A 20,529-nucleotide genomic window follows, 5' to 3' on the forward strand; every position below is an offset into this window, starting at 1 on the left:
TGTTCAGAATTTATTTCAGGGCATCCCTAAGTTAAATAGCTGAGGCCCTTGTGTAAAATCAACAGTGTTGAAAAAGAAATCCGACGTAGGGACCAAGACGTATTTACAAAAATATATAGTGTGTACGTTTCAGATTTCCACCCTGCCAGAGTATTGAAATGTCTCTTTATCAAAGCCACAAATGACGTTTTATGTGACTGTGGTAAACTATCCCTCCTCATCCTTCTCGACCTGTTTGCAGCCTTCAATGCAGTTGACTATACTGTCATCCTCCAAGGCCTGTTCTCTATTGTCCATCTGGGTGAAACTTCCCTTGCCTGGTTCAGTTCTTATCTATTGAATTGTAGTCAGGCAATTACCTTTTTTTAAAATTCATTCATGGGATGTGGGCGTCGCTGACCAGGCCAGCATTTATTGCCCATCCCTAATTGCCCATGAGAAGGTGTTGGTGAGCTGCCTTCTTGAACCACTACAGTCCGTTTGGGGTAGGTACACCCACAGTGCTGTTAGGAAGGGAGTTCCAGGATTTTGACGCAGCGATAGTGAAGGAAAGGCGATATAGTTCCAAGTCAGGATGGTGTGTGACTTGGAGGGGAACTTGCAGGTGGTGGTGTTGCCATGCATTTGCTGCCCTTGTCCTTCTAGTTGGTAGAGGTCGCGGGTTTGGAAGGTGCTGTCTAAGGAGCCTTGATGCATTGCTGCAATGCATCTTGCAGATGGTACACACCGCTGCCACTGTGCGTCGGTGGTGGAGGGATTGAATGTTTGTAGATGGGGTGCCAATCAAGCGGGCTGCTTTGTACTGGATGGTGTCGAACTTCTTAATTATTGTTGGAGCTGCACCCATCCAGGCAAGTGGAGAGTATTCCATCACACTCCTGACTTGTGGCTTGTAGATGGTGGACAGGCTTTGTGGAGTCAGGAGGTGAGTTACTCACCTCAGGATTCCTAGCCTCTGACCTGCTTTTGTAGCCACGGTATTTATATGGCTACTCCAGTTCAGTTTCTGGTTAATGGTAGCCCCTAGGATGTTGATAGTGGGGGATTCAGCGATGGTAATGCCATTGAATGTCAAGGGGAGATGGTCATTGCCTGGCACTTGTGTGGCACAAATGTTACTTGCCACTTATCAGCCCAAGCCTGGATATTGACCAGGTCTTGCTGCATTTCTACACGGACTGCTTCAGTATCTGAGGAGTCACGAATGGTGCTGAACATTGTGCAATCATCAGCAAACATCCCCACTTCTGACCTTATGATTGAAGGAAGGTCATTGATGAAGCAGCTGAAGATGGTTGGGCCTAGGAGACTACCCTGAGGAACTCCTGCAGTGATGTCCTGGCGCTCAGATGATTGACCTCCAACAACCACAACCATCTTCCTTTGCGCTAGATATGACTCCAGCCAGCGGAGGGTTTTCCCTCTGATTCCCATTGACCTCAGTTTTGCTAAGGCTCCTTGATGCCATACTCGGTCAAATGCTGCCTTGATGTCAAGGGCAGTCACTCTCACCTCACCTCTTCAGCTCTTTTGTCCATATTTGAACCAAGGCTGTACTGAGGTCAGGAGTTGAGTGGCCTTGGTGGAACCCAAACTGAACGTCACTGAGCAGGTTATTGCTAAGCAAGTGCCGCTTGATGGCACTGTTGATGACACCTTCCATCACTTTACTGATGATTGAGAGTAGGCTGATGGGGCAGTAATTGGTCGGGTTGGACTTGTCCTTTTTTTTTTGTGTTCAGGACATACCTGGGCAATTTTCCACATTGCTGGGTAGATGCCAGTGTTGTAGCTATACTGGAACAACTTGGCTAGGGGTGCGGCAAGTTCTGGAGCACAGGTTTTCAGTACTATTGCTGGAATATTATCAGGGCCCATAGCCTTTGCAGTGTCTAGTGCCTTCAGTCGTTTCTTGATATCACGTGGAGTGAATCGAATTGGCTGAAGTCTGGCATCTGTGATGCTGGGGACTTCAGGAGGAGGCAGAGATGAATTATCAACTTGGCACTTCTGGGTGAAGATTGTTACAAATGCTTCAGCCTTCTCTTTTGCACTGATGTGCTGGGCTCCGCCATCATTGAGGATGGGGATATTTGTGGAGCCACCTCCTCCAGTTAATTGTTTAATTGTCCACCACCATTCATGGCTGGATGTGGCAGGACTGCAGAACTTAGATCTGATCTGTTGGTTATGGGATCGCTTAGCTCTGTCTATCACATGCTGCTTACGCAGTTTGGCACGCAGATAGTCCTGTGTTGTAGCTTCACCAGGTTGACATCTCATTTTTAGGTATGCCTGATGCTGCTCCTGGCATGCTCTCCTGCACTTGGTTTCCTGGCTTGATGGTAATGGTAGAGTGGGGGATATGCCGGGCCATGAGGTTACAGATTGTGGTTGAGTACAATTCTGCTGCTGCTGATGGCCCACAGCGCCTCATGGATGCCCAGTTTTGCATTGCTAGATCTGTTCGAAATCAATCCCATTTAGCACGGTGGTAGTGCCACACAACACGATGGAGAGTATCCTCGATGTGAAGGCGGGACGTCGTCTCCACAAGGACTGTGCGGTGGTCACTCCTACCAATACTGTCATGGACAGATGCATCTGCAGCAGGCAAATTGGTGAGGATGAGGTCAAGTATGTTTTCCCCTCTTGTTGGTTCCCTCACCACCTGCCGCAGACCCAGTCTAGCAGCTATGTCCTTTAGGACTCAGCCAGATTGGTCAGTAGTGGTGCTACCGAGCCACTCTTGGTGATGGATATTGAAGTCCCCCGCCCAGAGTACAATTTGTGCCCTCGCCACCCTCAGTGCTTCCTCCAAGTGCTTTTTTTAAAAGTTTTTAGAGATACAGCACTGAAACAGGCCCTTTGGCCAACCGAGTCTGTGCCGACCATCAACCACCCATTTATACTAAACCTACACTAATTCCATATTCCTACCACATCCCCACCTGTCCCTATATTTCCCTACCACCTACCTATACTAGGGGCAATTTATAATGGCCAATTTACCTACCAACCTGCAAGTCTTTGGCATGTGGGAGGAAACTGGAGGACCCGGAGGAAACCCACGCAGACACAGGGAGAACTTGCAAACTCCACACAGGCAGTACCCAGAATTGAACCCGGGTTGCTGGAGCTGTGAGGCTGCGGTGCTAACCACTGTGAGGAGGACTAACTCATCAGCTGATGGAGGGCTTATCTTCTCACTGGAACCATTACATCTGGAGTCGCCAAGGATCTATACTTGGTCTTGTTCTATATCTCGGCTACAGCTACATCGGTGACATCTTCAGAAAACGCAACATCAGGTTCTGCATGTATGCTGACGACACCAGTTCTATCTTACCACCGCCTCTCTTGACTGCTCCACCATCTCAGATTTTTTACATTGCATGTCTGACATCCAGTATTGAATGTACAGATATTTCCTACACCTAAATATTGGGACAACTGAAGCCATTGTCTTTGGCTGCCACCACAAACTCAATTCCCTGACTATTGTTTTCTTCCCCCTCCCTGGCATCTGAAGTTGAGCTAGACTGTTGGAAACCTTGGTATTGTGTTTGAGCTCAAGTTGCGCTTCCAACCCCATATCCACTCCATCACTTATTCAGCCTCCTTCTACCTCCATATCACCCTATTCCAACCATGCTTCTCCATTCATCTGCTGAAACCCTCTTCCATCCGTGCCTTTTTTGCTTCTATGCCGATGCTCTCCTGGTTAGCCTCCAATTTATCGATTTCCGTCTTGAACATGCTTAACAATTGAGCTTCCACAGCCCTCTGGGGTAGAGAATTCCAAAGATTCACCACTCTCCAAGTGAAGAAATTCCTCCTCATCTCAGTCTTAAATGGCCTACTCCTTATTCTGAGACTATGTCCCTGGCTCTAGGCTCACCAGCCTGCTGATCGTCATTGGTTCCCTGTCCGACAACGCCTCAATTTTACAATCCTCGTCCTTGCTTTCAAATCCATCTGTGGCCTCGCCCTTCCCTAACTCTGAAATTTCCTATCGCCTTGCCAGCCTTTAAAATCTCTGCATTCCAGCATCTTGCACATCCCTGATTTTGATCTCTCCACCATTGGCAGCTGTGCTTTCAGCTGCCTTGGCCCTAAGCAATGAAATTCCCTCCCTTAATCTTTCCTGCCCTCTTTTAAGTTGCTCCTTAAAACCTACCTCTGATCAAGCTTTCAGTCTTTTAAGCACCTTGGGATATTTTGTTACAGGGTTGGGGGGTGGTGGTGTGAGAGAAGAGGGTGAGAAGGGCATGCAAACACAGAAGCAAGCAACATTAAAATATCCACAATGCAAAAATAGGAAACTCACTAATGTTTCTGTTTATAGTATCTCAGTAAAGAATCATGTGACTGTTGGAGTAATTTCTTGATAGATTATTTGAAGAACTGTATGAAGATCACGGTGATACACTATCTTTGCAATATGGCGGTTCACAGCTAGTACATCGAGTGAAAACTTACAGGAAGATTGCACCCTGGACACAACATTCCAAGGACATCATGCAAACCCTCTCTAGGTACTACAGTAATGCATTTTCAGGTAATATATGACCTTTGTTTAATGTTTCAATCACTGTGTAATGCAATGACCATCTCAAAAGTATGCCCTGATGCAAACCTTACATTTTTGTGCTTCAGCTAATAGATCTTTCTGAATTTTTCTTCCTGCATATATTGTATTTCTCCAGCCATTGCCACTGAAAATACTTAACGTGCTTTTGTTACTTCCAAGCTCAGTTATTTCGATATCTCTTCCAAGCTCTCCCTTACACACCCTCCTCTAGGACTCTCCTACAGATGACTGGCATTTATATTGCAGCTTTCACAACCTTGGAGCATCCTAAATTGCTTCACAACCATTGAAATGCTTTTGAAATGTAGTTACTGTTGGAATGTAGAGAAGTGCAGCAGTACATTTCACACAGCAAGGCCCCACCAACAGCAATGAGATAAATAACAGAATCTGTTTTAATGGGGATAGATATAGTCCAGGAATCCGGGAGAACTCAGGTGCTTTGTAAATTATGTCAATTTTGTCATGGGATCTGTTACGTCCATCTGAGAGTAGATGCAACAGCAAGCAGCTCTGAGAGTGCACTGCTACACTGAATTGTCAACCTAAATAATGTCTAGTGTCAGCTGTGACTCAGTTGTAGCGCACTTGCCTCTGAGTTAGAAGGTTCTCGGTTCAAGTCCCACACCAGGACTTAGTGTCAGCTTAGATCGCTGTGGTTATCAGAGATACCATCTTTCGGATGAAACGTTAAACCAGGGCCCTGTCTGCCCTCTCAGTTGAACGTAAAAGATCCCATAGCACTATTTTGAAGAACAGCAGGGGAGTTATCTCCGGTGTCTTGACCAATATTTATCCCTCAATCAACATCACAAAAAAATATTATCTGGTCATTATCACATTGCTGTTGTGGGAGTTAATTAGCCACTTAAGGGCCTCAAATGACCCGCAGGTGGGCTGCTCACCTGCCACCTCCCCGCCACTGATAAAATATCAGCAACTGCAGGTAGATGATGAGCACGGCACCGGCCTGCCACCATCCTATCCAATTTTATGCTGCCCCGTGGGGGAGGGGTGGGGGCATAAAATTCCAGCCTAAAACTCACTCACCTCTTGTCTTGGTCATTTACCAACCTCCACTGACACCCAACACACTAAACAAACATGAGGATTAAAAAAATTACAAATTTACCCCTGTTGCCTAGCTCCTCCCTAACCACGACTGCACCGTCCAACCGCGCACCCCGGCCAGCACTGTGTTGCTGAAGTAGTTCTATTTTTTGTCCTTCCCTTCACCATATTTAGCAGTATTCAGTCACCACAGGCCTTCATTCTGACTCCTCTTAAATTCTCTTCCTTGCTGCATCTCTACCCATCTTTAAAAAATTTCATGAAAACACCTCTTATGCATTTTAATAGAATCTGAAAAAAGGAGGGGTAAAAAAAAAAACCCAGGCAAACAAGTACTGCAATCTGGAAGTTATTTATGATTGCCCATCCTAATTACCTATGTCCAACCAATGTTGGGATAAGTTAAGAATATTGATTTCTATAGCCAAATTGGAGAATATAAGGACTCATAATCAAATTGTACAGTGTCCTAGTTACACCGTACCTTAAATACTGTGTTTGTTTCTGGTGACTGAGAAGCATGGTAAACATTTAAGTGCTGAAGTCAATGCAGAGGAGAGCCACAAAGCTTATCTCTAGTGTCATACATCTTTCTTTCGGCTATTACCAGTTTATTTTGTTCAAGTGCTGAGCCATTTTAATACTTGAGGTACATAGTGTACACCATATCAGCATTTCAATTATGTGCAGATAAAAGAGAAAAGATAATGAATGTTGCCAATTTTGTCTTTGACCTTTGTCCTTCTGATTCAGAGGCAAGAGTGCCACCGCTGAACCAAAGCTGACATCTCGGGTGATGAATTGACTTGCAGCACAAGAGTCATAACGGCACATAAGGAGGCCGTTTGGCCCAACAAGTCCATGCCGTCTCTGTAGAACAATCCAGTCGGCCCATTCCCCCTGCTCTGTCCCCATAGTCCTGCAAGTTTATTTCCCTCAAGTGCGAATCCAATTTCCTTTTGAATCATTGACGTCTCTGCTTCGACCACCATGTAGGCAGCGAGTTTCAAGTCATTACAACTCGCTGTGTTTATAAAAAAAAAATTCTTCCTCACATCCCCCATGCATCTCTTGCCCAAAACCTGATATCTCTGTCCCCTACGCCTTGTACCATCAGCTAATAGGAACAGCTTTTCTTTGTCTGCTTTAACTAAACCTGGCATAATCTTGTACACCTCCATCTAATTTCCCCTCAATCTCCTTTGCTCCAAGGAGAACAACCCCAGCTTCTCCAGCCTAACCTTGTAACTAAAATCCTCCATCCCTGGAATCATTTTGATAAGTTTTCTCTGCACCCTCTCAAGGACCCTCACATCCTTCGTAAAGTGTGGTGAACAGAACTGGACGCAGTACTTTAGTTGGGGCCTAGGCAGAGCTTTATAAAGGTTCAGCATAACTTCCCTGCTTTTGTACTCAATATCTTTAATTATGAAGCCCAAGATTCTGTGTGCTTTGCTAACTACTGTCTCAGTATGTCTTGCCACCTTCAAAGATCTATGTGTGTGAACCACCAGGTCCCTCTGTCCCTGCACACTCTAGAACTGTACCATTTGGTCTTTATTGCCTCTCCCTATCTGTTCTGCCCAAATGCATCATCTCAAACTTTTCTGTATTAAATTCCGTCATCCATTTGTCTGCCCATTCTGCTAGCCTATCTGTGTCCTGTTGCAATTGATTGGTATCCTCACTGCCACATCTCCAGCTTGGTATCATCAGCAAATTTTGAAATGTTACTCTATATTCCAATATCCAAGTCATTTATTTATATATATATATATATATAAAAAAAACAGTGGTCCTCGCACTGTCCTTTGTGGAGCACCACTGTCTACCTTCCTCCAGTCTGAAAAACAACCATTTATGACTGACTATTTTCTGTCCTTAAGCCAATTTTTTTTTGTCTAAACTGACACTGACCTCCTGTTCCATGAGCCTCCATTTTGTTAACCATCCTTTTAAGTGGTATATTGTCAAAGGTTTTCTTAAAATCCATATAGACAACATCCATTGCATTCCTTTCATCAGCCTTCTCTGTTACTTCATCAAAAATTTCAATTAAATGAGTCAAGCACGATCTGCCTTTTATAAATCTGTGCTGGCCCTCCTTAATTAATTCAAACTTCTCCAAGTTCATGTTGATTTTTTCCCCTAATTGTTTCTAAAACCTTACCCACTACTGATAAACTGACCGGCCTTTAGTTACAAAGAACAAAGAAAATTACACCACAGGAACAGGCCCTTCGGCCCTCCAAGCCTGCGCCGATCCAGATCCTCTATCTAAACATGTCGCCTATTTTCTAAGGGTCTGTATCTCTTTTCTTCCTGCCCATTCATGTATCTGTCTAGATACATCTTAAAAGACGCTATCGTGCCCGCGTCTACCACTTCCGATGGCAACGCGTTCCAGGCACCCACCACCCTCTGCGTAAAGAACTTTCCACGCATATCCCCCCTAAACTTTTCCCCTCTCACTTTGAACTCGTGACCCCTAGTAATTGAATCCCCCACTCTGGGGGAAAAAGCTTCTTGCTATCAACCCTGTCTAAACCTCTCATGATTTTGTACACCTCAATTAGGTCCCCCTCAACCTCCGTCTTTCTAATGAAAATAATCCTAATCTACTCAACCTCTCTTCATAGCTAGCGCCCTCCATACCAGGAAACATCCTGGTGAACCTCCTCTGCACCCTCTCCAAAGCATCTACATCCTTTTGGTAATGTGGCGACCAGAACTGCACGCAGTATTCTAAATGTGGCCGAACCAAAGTCTTATACAACTGTAACATGACCTGCCAACCCTTGTACTCAATACCCCGTCCGATGAAGGAAAGCATGCCGTATGCCTTCTTGACCACTCTATTGACCTGCGTTGCCACCTTCAGGGAACAATGGACCTGAACACCCAAATCTCTCTGTACATCAATTTTCCCCAGGACTTTTCCATTTACTGTATAGTTCACTCTTGAATTGGATCTTCCAAAATGCATCACCTCGCATTTGCCCTGATTGAACGCCATCTGCCATTTCTCTGCCCAACTCTCCAATCTATCTATATTCTGCTGTATTCTCTGACAGTCCCCTTCACTATCTGCTACTCCACCAATCTTAGTGTCATCTGCAAACTTGCTAATCAGACCGCCTATACTTTCCTCCAAATCATTTATGTATATCACAAACAACAGTGGTCCCAGCACGGATCCCTGTGGAACACCACTGGTCACACTTCTCCATTTTGAGAAACTCCCTTCCACTGCTACTCTCTGTCTCCTGTTGCCCAGCCAGTTCTTTATCCATCTGGCTAGTACACCCTGGACCCCATGCGACTTCACTTTCTCCATCAGCCTACCATGGGGAACCTTATCAAACGCCTTACTGAAGTCCACGTATATGACATCTACAGCCCTTCCCTCATCAATCAACTTTGTCACTTCCTCAAAAAATTCTATTAAGTTGGTAAGACATGACCTTCCCTGCACAAAACCATGTTGCCTATCACTGATGAGCCCATTTTCTTCCAAATGGGAATAGATCCTATCCCTCAGTATCTTCTCCAGCAGCTTCCTTACCACTGACGTCAAGCTCACAGGTCTATAATTACCTGGATTTTCCCTGCTACCCTTCTTAACAAGGGAACAACCTTAGCAATTCTCCAGTCTTCCGGGACCTCACCCGTGTTTAAGGATGCTGCAAAGATATCTGTTAAGGCCCCAGCTATTTCCTCTCTCGCTTCCCTCAGTAACCTGGGATAGATCCCATCCGGACCTGGGGACTTGTCCACCTTAATGCCTTTTAGAATACCCAACACTTACTCCCTCCTTATGCCGACTTGACCTAGAGTAATCAAACATCTATCCCTAACCTCAACATCCGTCATGTCCCTCTCCTCGGTGAATACCGATGCAAAGTACTCGTTTAAAATCGCACCCATTTTCTCTGACTCCACGCATAACTTTCCTCCTTTGTCCTTGAGTGGGCCAATCCTTTCTCTAGTTACCCTCTTGCTCCTTATATATGAATAAAAGGCTTTGGGATTTTCCTTAACCCTGTTTGCTAAAGATATGTCATGACCCCTTTTAGCCCTCTTAATTCCTCGTTTCAGATTGGTCCTACATTCCCGATATTCTTTCAAAGCTTCGTCTTTCTTTAGCCTCCTAGGCCTTATGTATGCTTCCTTTTTCCTCTTAGCTGGTCTCACAATTTCACCTGTCATCCATGGTTCCCTAATCTTGCCATTTCTATCCCTCATTTTCACAGGAACATGTCTCTCCTGCACGCTAATCAACCTCTCTTTAAAGGCCTCCCACATATCAAATGTCGATTTACCTTCAAACAGCTGCTCCCAATCTACATTCCCCAGCTCCTGCTGAATTTTGGTATAGTTGGCCTTCCCCCAATTTAGCACTCTTCCTTCAGGACCACTCTCGTCTTTGTCCATGAGTATTCTAAAACTTACAGAATTGTGGTCACTATTCCCAAAGTAGTCCCCTACTAAAACTTCAACCACCTGGCCGGGTTCATTCCCCAACACCAGGTCCAGTATGGCCCCTTCCCGAGTTGGACTATTTACATAATGCTCTAGAAAACCCTCCTGGACGCTCCTTACAAATTCTGCTCCATCTAGACCTCTAACACTAAGTGAATCCCAGTCAATGTTGGGAAAATTAAAATCTCCTATCACCACCACCCTGTTGCTCCTACATCTTTCCATAATCTGTTTACATATTTGTACCTCTATCTCACGCTCGCTGTTGGGAGGCCTGTAGTACAGCTCCAACATTGTTACCGCACCCTTCCTATTTCTGAGTTCTGCCCATATTGCCTCACTGCTCGAGTCTTCCATAGTGCCCTCCTTCAGCACAGCTGTGATATCCTCTTTGACCAGTAATGCAACTCCTCCACCCCTTTTACCTCCCTCTCTATCCCGCCTGAAGCATCGATATCCTGGGATATTTAGTTGCCAATCATGCCCTTCCCTCAACCAAGTCTCAGTAATAGCAATAACATCATACTCCCAGGTACTAATCCAAGCCCTAAGTTCATCTGCCTTACCTACTACACTTCTTGCATTAAAACAAATGCACCTCAGACCACCAGTCCCTTTGCGTACATCATCTGCTCCCTGCCTACTCTTTCCCTTTGTCACGCTGACTTCATTATCTAGTTCCTTACAGGCTTTAGTTACTACCTCCTTACTGTCCACTGACCTCCTCATTTGGTTCCCATCCCCCTGCCACATTAGTTTAAACCCTCCCCAACAGCGTTAGCAAAAGCACCCCCAAGGACATTGGTTCCAGTCCGGCCCAGGTGTAGACTGTCCAATTTGTAATAGTCCCACCTCCCCCAGAACCGGTCCCAATGTCCCAAAAATCTGAACCCCTCCCTCCTGCACCATCTCTCAAGCCACGCATTCATCCTGACTATTCTTTCATTTCTACTCTGACTATCACTATTACCAGGAATGTGCTTGCACCCTTTCTTGAATAAGGTGTCACATTTGCCACTCTCCAATCCTCTCGTACCTCCAGTGTATCCAGGGAAGATTGGAAGATAATGGCTTCCACTACCTCCACACTCTCTTCCTTTAGCAACCTGGGATGCAAGTCATCCTGACTAAAAGTCACTCTAAACAAAGCCAGCCTCTCCAGTATATCCTGCCTATCAATTTTCACCCCATTGCCTCTACCATCTCCGTTTCTGCCGATTCTCTGTTCACTTTAACAGCCCCTATGAAGCCAAACTCCCACGAGTATTGAAGAAAGGACTATATACATTTGACTGAGGGATCGTTGAGACTGTCATGTAAAGTTAGGTGGTGCCTCATTATTTTCAGATTTGTCAAGCAACTATATTTTTGTGTTTTTGTTGGCATGGCCTTGGTGATGGATAAGATGTAGTGTTGGAAGCAATCTTGATCACCTTGAGGTCAAGCAATAGGAAAGTATGGGAGTCTGTAGCAAGGAAGTGGAGTTCATGGGAAGGATCAGAAGCAATGGCTTTGATCTTCCCAGTGTTCATTTTGAGGATATGTTGACTGCAAACATTTATTTGATGCAATTGAAGAGGTGGAGCTGCGTGTCAGCAGTGTTCCGAAGCAAGTTTTCAGTTTTAGCTGCGTCATCCAGAAGAGAGACTAAATGAAGATCAGGCACTTTCCCGGGGGAGGGCGATTGTGATTGATAAGTGCATGGCCTTTGATTGTTATAACTAAGCCTCCATCACACCCCTTTTCTGCCAGTGGTTGTCACCTGAAGACTGATACCAGACCACTAGCCTCAACTACTCCTCCAGGAAATTATGTATGCAGTGCTACAAATCGGGGAAAATAAGGTCGACATGAAATTGCAATTCTGTTAGACCGTTCCATCTACAAACAGCAGAAACCTGTGAAATACGCAAATCTTCCATTGCACATTTCATTAATATTTTCTTATGTTACAGATGCTGATAGACAGGATGCTATAAATCTATTTCTTGGAGTTTTCCAGCCTGTGGAAGGAAAATCTCATCTTTGGGAGCTTCCTACTGACTATTACCTGCATCATAAGAACACAGTGGCACTTTTGTCTCCCAAGAGAAGGTAACGAATGGCCTGTAGTTTCTACTTTATTTTAAATTTTATTCAAGGGCCAGTCTTGTTTTTCCAACTCCTTTTGGTTTAATTAATTAAGAATCTCCAAAGCTTAACTTCAAAACGAGAGACATTTACTTCCATACTGATCTTGATGAACCTGGACCAACAATTTAACTTATATAACGTTTCTATGATTTAATTTGATTTCTCGTACCTAAGGAATTTTTGCTAATATACAATACTATCAAAGTTATCTGCATTTCATTTTGAAATAATCAAAATAAAGACATTCAGCACACCAAAATAATCGATAGAGACCGAACGTTCTGCATGGTTGACACCTCATTTGGTATTCCTCTGTAGTTGGGGGTCATCTGTACCATTCCAGGCACATAGAAAGGCAAGAGAACTTGCATTTATATAGCACCTGTCATGATTTTGATAACTGTGAAGCACTCTAGACAATGTACTTTTCAAATGTAGTCACTGCTGTAATGTAGGGAAACATGGTAGCCAATATTTGATCAGCAAGGTCCCATAAACAGCCCTGAAATAAATGACACGATCTGGTTAAGGGATAAATATTGGTCAGAGCAACACTGCTCTTCTTTGAATCGTACTGTGGTCTCTTTTAAATCCACTTGGGAAGGCAGATGGGCCTGGGTTTAATGTTTCTTCTGAAATATGGTACCTCTGACACTGCAGCATTCCCTCGGTACTGTTCTAGTGTCAGCCTAAGTGCTCAAGTCTCTGGAGTGGGGTTTGAACCCACAATCTTTTGACCTGTAGGCAAGTGCTAACACTGAGCCATAGCTGGTATAATTGGACTTGAAACTTTTAGTAGTTTAGTTAGCCATAAACTTTATATGAAGATGTTTTCATTATACCAAGAATGAGGAACTCTGTCTCACTTGCTCCAGCACAATGGTTCTATGTATAGCAGTAATTTGCCACACTGTCACAAATGCCACAAGATGGATGTCCCGCTGTTCTTTCAGAACAATATGTTGCAATTATGAATAGTAGAATATTTATCTATAGTCTGCTAATGTCTTTAGAGGTGTAGTTTCTCTCTCCTGTTTCCTCTAATCCCCGGCAAAGGTGTGATTTGCCACATGGCCTCCTTTTGTGCTATAATCTCTGATCTATAAGCACTCCCTCCAGAAAGTTTTGACTTTATTTCTGCAGCTAGAAAGAATATAGTTTTTGGCGTGGCAAGACTTATTTAGTCCCATACCATGGCACTTGTAAATGTACAACCAAGCATGTTGGCATCAACCCTTTCAGTCATTGTCACAGGCATATGAACGGTTAATCATTTTAATTCAGAAAAATTAAATATACGAATTCTGTTCACATTGCCAAATAGGGTGATTGAAGGGACTGTTTAATATGGTGACGAGACGGATCATTCAACCCATCTTGGCTCGTGCATCCAAGAAGGTGTTACAATTTTGCATTCCTTACCTCCACGTCCTCAGCAAATTACGAGAACAAACGGCTTCTTAATGATCTTGGGTTTTATCTTCATTACTCTATCGTTCTATGTATTGATCAATCTTTGTGTGAAGAAGTCTTAAATTAATCTTTATCACTTTGAATCTGTGCTTACATGCCTACTCTCAAGGATTACCTTTTCTATAATATTTGCAGTATTATTGATCTCTGTAAAATCACCTGTGTTGCCTTTTAAGGCTGAAAAGTGCAGCTTCAACCAATCTTTCTTTATAATTTAGTCCAGGTTACACCAATTGAAGTGCAATAAGTTTAGAATTACATACATGGAGCTAGATTTTGTGAAGGAAGTGGGGCTCCTGGCTCTGGTCCAAAAGGATGGGGGGAGCACCGCCTCGGCTTTTTTATGCCCCCTCCCCCAACCTGGAGCTATCCTCTGGGGTTTTCCAGCCTAACTGTCCCGCGCTGGGGTCCCCATCCCTTTAACGATGAGGATTCTGCCTCCAAGTGCTGTCAACCAATCACAGGGCTGGCAGCTCAGCAGTATTGGCAGTGGCATGACGAGAGGTGGCCGCTGCTGGTATTTCAGAGGCTTTGGACCCAACCCAACGCTAGAACACTGGACCTCAGGTAAGTGAGGCGAGATGGCCGGGGCCAGTCCAGAAGGCCCTGGCGAGGAGGGTTGAGAGGTACAATGTTTCCTGGCTGGAACTCTCCTTGGGCCACAGATTACCCAAAGAGGAGGGACCCGACTTGGCAGGAAGAGGCCCTTAAGTGGCATTAATAGGCCACTTAGGGCCTCAATTCGTCTCTGGGCAGGAAGGCTATCGTCCGTCTATCCTGCCCCTGGCAAGATCGTTTGTCAACGGGCCTTACACCACCTGTCGCAAATCTATGGCCCCCCTCCTCCAACTTTGCCTCGGGCTCATAAAATCTGCCCATAGAATGTGCAACACAGAAACAGACCATTTGGCCCAACTGGTCTGTGCTAATGTTGCTCCACATGAGCCTTCTCATATCCTTCATCTAACTCCATCAGCATGTCCTTTTTTTCCTTCATGTACTTATCTAGTAACTCTCTAAATGTCTTGTACTATTTGCTTCAACTATGTCATGTGGTAACAAGTTCCACTCTCTGGCTAAAGCTGTTATTGTATATATTAGTTACTATCCTATTTAAGAATCCTAGCTTTAGACTCCCCCCACCCTACCTGGCCCACAAGTGGAAACATAGTCTTTACATCTACCCTATCAATCGACTTCATAACTTTAAAGACCAGCTCATTCGATCCTTCCTGATGGTTCTAATCCCTCTGTTCTGGTATCATACTTGTAAATTTTCTATTCTCCTTTCCAGTGCTTCTGTATCATTTTTGTAATATGGAGACTAGAACTGTTCATAGTACTCCAAGTGTGGTCTAACCAAGGTCCTATACAAACTTAATATTAACTTGCTGCTGTTCAATTTTATGTCTCTAGAAATGAACCCCAGTGCTTTGTTTTGCATTTTATCTATGGTCTTGTTATCCTATATTGCTACTTTCAATGATTTGTAAATCTGTGCCCCTAAATTCCTTTGCTGCTCTACACCATTTAGACTTTTTTTTTTAAAAGAAGGCATAAGTGGCCTCCTTATTACTCCTACCAACATATGCCCTCACATTTATTTTATATATTGTTTTATTCGTTCATGGAATGTGGGGAGACAATGGTGTAGTGGTAATGTCACTGGGCTAGTAATCCAGAGGTTCAGGCTAATGCCCTGTGGATACAGGTTTAAATCCCCCCACGACAGCTGGTGGAATTTAAATTTAATTAATTAATTTAATTAATTTATAAAAATCTGGAATGGAAAGTTAGACTCATTTTCATGGCACCATTACTGTCATCGATTGTCGTAAAAACCCATCTGGTTCACTAATGTTCTTTAGGGAAGGAAATCAGCCATCCCGACCTGGTCTGGCCTACATTTAACTCCAGACTCTTAACTGCCCTCTGAAATAGCTTAGCACGCCACTCAGTTATCAAGGGCAATTAGGGATGGGCAACAAATGCTGACCTTACCAGCGATGCCCACATCCCATGAAATAATTTTTTTAAATGTGGGTATCACTGGCAAGGCCAACATTTGTTTCCCATCCCTAATTGCCCTTGATATACCCCTATTTTGTGTCATCCGCAAATTTTAAATTTATACTTCTGATACCCAAGTCCACCATTTACTTAAACAATCTACACAACAGTGGTTCCGGCATTGATCCCTGTAGAACTCTGCTTTCCATTTTCTGCCAGTCTGAATAAATACCTTTACTTTCTACTCTTTGTTTTCTATTTTGTAGCCAGCTTGCTATCCATTCTGCTATTTTACCCCTGACTCCACACTAGACTGTAATTTCTTTTAGCTTACAAGCAAAACTTTTAAGTTTTTGTTTTATGTTGTATTGAGCAGTTTATTTTATATCAAATGTTGTAAATACGGCTTTTTTTTTTTACATTTCTTGAAGCTATACCCATTGGTGGACACCGGAGGTACTACAAAATCTACCTTTGCCTTATGATGAAGGTAGGAATAAATAACTTGCATACTATAATGTTATTGAGCAGTTTGGTACTCTTTAATTTAAAAGTATTTAGCAGGTTATCTATAATTTAGTGGTGTATTTTAAGAAATTAAAATTTGAATTACAGAGCCACTTAACAGTTTGCATTCACAGGTCAACACTATTATTATAATAATCAAAATGTGTTATCTACCACATTCAGAATCAAGACTTGATCTTCATAAGGATAAAGGACATTGTATAGTTTGAACAATAAAGTGCTGTAGAAAAGCTTTTGTTTTTAATAGTAAATGTTGGTCATATTGAATAACATAGCTATGTATTTGATCTAAAACATTTAAAGGATGCAGCTTTTTAACTGTGTACATTTTAAAATTAAATGTGGCTTTCTTGACCCAGTAACTTTTTAAACCTTTCTTGATGCAAGTAATTACAACTGCTGTATTGTATAAACTGATTGAGTTTTATAGTTAAAACTGCAGCCTAGCGTCTTCCTTTAATGTTACTAATCTATAATGTATAGCATAGCATTAGATTTCTTCAGTTAATTAAAATAATTGAAATATTTTCCTCTCTGCTATTCATCTCTTTAGTTCCTTGCACTGAGAACCTTAAAAAAATAACAGTAGTGAAGAAGACGGATAAATCTGAAGAGATAGATGTATACACTGAATTCTTCAGGCCATATGAACTGAGCTGTTTTGATGATACCTTTTGTCTGACAATGACAAATTCAGCTAAGTATGTAATCTGTTCACTCCTTTGGATAACCCCTGCTCTGCCCCATGCTCCAATTCTAATACATTCTTTTTTATTTTTTACAGAACTTTTATTTTAAGAATATTTAAGGACAAGATCTTGCAGTAGCTTAACCTTTCAGACTGGATAAGCATTACAAGATGAACTAATTACCAATGCGATATGTGAAACTTAGTGATATTTCTACCACTTTAGAAAATAGCCTGTGTACTGTAAGAGCTTGTCCTGTAGCATATACATTAAATTCTTTTTAAAATAGAAGCTGAAGCAGAAAAATAAGTCCTCAAATCACTGTCACTTGGTATAACATCATTGCTCTTGTCAGTTCTTTTGATTGTTAGAGCCTTCTTTCAGACAGGGGGACAGTAGCATAGTTGTAATGTTACTGGACTAGTAATCCAGAGCCTCTAACTAATGCTCCAAAGAAATGAGTTCAAATTCCACCACAGCAGCTGAGGAATTTAAATTCAATTAATTAAATCTAGAATAAAATGCCACCAGTATTTTGGCATAGGTTTTGTAAAGGTTTCACGTAAGGCTGCTTTTGCTGACAATGCAACCACTAGGTGGCGCAGTACGAGCACATGCGCAAATGCAGCCTCTTCCACTGGAAATTCACTGTCTGCGACATTCAGGCAGATGCCAGGATTAAAGATGGCGCTGCTTAATTTATCACAGAAAACCAAATGGAACCCGAAAATCCATTAAGTGGCTGCTGTCCCACCCCCAACAGTCCCCTGCTCCCTCCTGCCATTGCTTCTCTCCATCAGTCCCTCTTGCGCCCGTCTTCTCACAGCTGGCTTCCCTTAAGCACTCACTACAGCCTTGCCGGTTCCCCATTCCCCCCTCCGTCAGCCAGTCACTCCACACCTCGCCACTGCTCCTCCCACGCCTGCTCTCAGGCCCCTCGCTCCACCCCCACCCGCCCCACCTCCCCAGCCACTAGCTCCAGGCCGCACCACTTCCCCCCCCCCCACCCCCCCCTTCTTGGCTACTCGCTCCCACGGTCAATCATTCTCCGCATGCCGCCCGAAGAAGCAAGGCAGGCCACGAGGGGTGAAGGCGACGTAGGAGCTAGTGTCCGAGAGGAGGGAAGCAGCGCAGCCTAGAACTAGTGGCTGGAGGGGTGAGGGGGAAGTAGGGAGCGAGCGGCCGGTGAGCGGGGTGGTGGGGGGGGTGCAGGGAGTGAGCAGCCAAGGGGAGTGGGGGGAGCAGTGGTGAGGTCTGGAGCGAGCAGTTGGGGGGGGTGGGGAAGCGGCCGGTGGGGTGGAGGAGGGGGAAGGTGGTGGGGGGGGGGGAGAAAGCGTCGAGGCCTGGAGCGTGTTGCCGAGGGAGAAGAGCGGCCAGTGCGGTGGGCGGGAGTAGCTGAGTTGGGGGGAGCGAGTGACGGGGGATCGGTTTCCCGCGCATGTGCCAATTAGTCCTGGTAAGGACTGAGAGCAGGAGAGCATTTGCACATGTGCACAGCTTGGAACACTTTGTCAGGAGTCACTTTGTTCACATTATTATGTTGGAAATTATGAACACTTATATTTCAAACATAATGCAAATATTACTTGCTAGTCAACACATGACAAAGTTGGAAGTTTTGATGCCTTGCATGTTTGTTTTAAAATCTGAATAATTTAGGGGTTATAGTATTCTATAGCTTTATTGTACTCTGTCTAAAGGGACTTCATGCCAAAGAATGTTGGAATTGACCCCAGTCCTTTCACTATTCGCAAGCCGGAAGAAACTGGCAAATCCATGCTGAGGTAAAGAACTGATAACTGGGTTTATTTGTGCATATTCATTTATCTTTACAAAACTTTTTGCTTTTAAGTGCAGTTATTAATTTCAAATAAGAATCTGTGTCTTGGAGGATGTACTAAATGTGCAACTAAATATAACCTAAATACAAAAGCAAAATACTGCGATGCTGGAAATACTCAGCAGGTCTGGCAGCATCTGTGGAGAGAGAAACAGAGTTAACATTTCAGATCTGTGACCTTTCATCAGAACACAATATAATTCCTCTTTGCTACTCAGTTTTAGATTATTTGCTCTTACAGCCTCTTGTCCAATCTCTTCCTTTTTGTTTCTGTCTCTCTCTAGCCTTCCCCTAAAGTTGTAAAACATTTTCATCATAGTTGTGAGTTTTGTGACTAGGCTCAGGGAGCGAATTCTGACTCTAATTCAAAGGATAGGCACAATAATATGAAGCAGATCATATGTGGTATCAAGTTGCAGTAAAACAGGACTGGTACCACCTCTTCTAATTCCTTCAGTTAAAGATGTGCTATCAAAACACCTTGGTGTGTGAAGATGATCAAGCAGCAAAGTATAGAGGATTATATTTCACTGCCAAGTCCCAACATGAAGATGTCAAGTAATCAGTTTTTCTGCTCCAATCTGTACAGTTAATGCAGAAAGTTGAATCTGCCAAAGCTCATTTGGCAAAGTTCAATGGCAAGCAGTGTTGAGCATCATGTTTGCTGAAACATCATGTGAAATCCCAGCTCAGGTACCAGAAATTACACTGATGTATAACAGTTTAATCAGCTAATCAAAGTCAGAAGCAAAAATACATCCTGCAGATCTGGGTGCAGCATTAGTGCACAAGAGTTCTCAGTCTTGTACTGTTGCAAGAGGTGCCAATTGCAAACTAAGCAGGAAAAAAGGATGAATGGGACAAATGTAAAGAATGAAAGAAAACTTGCATCTGTATAATGCCTTTCATGATCTCAAGACATTCCAAAGTGCTTTAAGGCTAATAAAGCACTTTTGAAGTGTGTTCACTGTTATAATTGTGACAGCTGCCATTCAATTGGCAGCATTCTTGCCCCTGAGTCAGAAGACTTGAGCACAAAAATCTAGGCTGTCACTCCAGTGCAGAACTGAGGAAGCACTGCAGTGTCAGAGGTGCCGTCTTTCAGATGAGATTTTAAACAAAGACCCTATCTGCCCCCTCAAGTGGATGTAAAAGATCCCACTCCCATTATTTTGAAGACGAGCCAGGGAGTTATCCCCAATGTCCTGACCAATATTTATCCCTCAATCAACATCACTAAAACAAATTATCTAGTCGTTATCACATTGCTGATTGTGGGAGATAGCTGTGCGCAAATTGGCTGCCGTGTTTCCTACATTGCAACAGTGACTACACTTCAAAAGTACTTCATTGGCTGTAAAGCGCTTTGCGACATCATAAGGTCATGAAAGGCACTGTATAAATGCAAATTTTTCTAATGTAGGTAACATGGCAGCCAATTAGTGCACAGCAAGATCCTACAATCAGCAATTTGGTAATGATCAGATAATCTGTTTTAGTGATGTTGATTGAGGAATAAATATTGGCCAGGACACCTGTGTGGAGAACACTCCTGTTTATTGAAGTAGTGCCATGGGATCTTTTGCATCTACCTGGAAGGGCCAACAGGACCTTGGTTTAATATTTCATCTGAAACACGGCTCCTCCGACAGTGTAGCACTCCACCAGTATTCCTAAATTATGTGCTTAAGTCTCTGGAATGGGATTTG

General features: G+C 43.5%; 1 protein-coding gene across 3 annotated transcripts in view; it reads left to right on the plus strand.

Annotated features, from left to right (window-relative positions):
- The window catches only part of fig4a (FIG4 phosphoinositide 5-phosphatase a), a 133,569-nt gene that overhangs the window by 92,407 nt on the left and 20,633 nt on the right, over window positions 1-20,529 (plus strand). For all 3 annotated transcript variants that reach the window (XM_068027266.1, XM_068027260.1, XM_068027272.1), the window contains 5 exons: window positions 4,395-4,561; window positions 12,103-12,241; window positions 16,195-16,253; window positions 16,845-16,992; window positions 18,681-18,764. In XM_068027266.1, coding sequence (XP_067883367.1) covers window positions 4,395-4,561; window positions 12,103-12,241; window positions 16,195-16,253; window positions 16,845-16,992; window positions 18,681-18,764 — 597 coding nt within the window. The remainder of the gene's footprint in view (window positions 1-4,394; window positions 4,562-12,102; window positions 12,242-16,194; window positions 16,254-16,844; window positions 16,993-18,680; window positions 18,765-20,529) is intronic.

This window comes from Heterodontus francisci, chromosome 3 (assembly GCF_036365525.1).
Source record: "Heterodontus francisci isolate sHetFra1 chromosome 3, sHetFra1.hap1, whole genome shotgun sequence".
Classification (NCBI taxonomy): Eukaryota; Metazoa; Chordata; class Chondrichthyes; order Heterodontiformes; family Heterodontidae; genus Heterodontus; species Heterodontus francisci.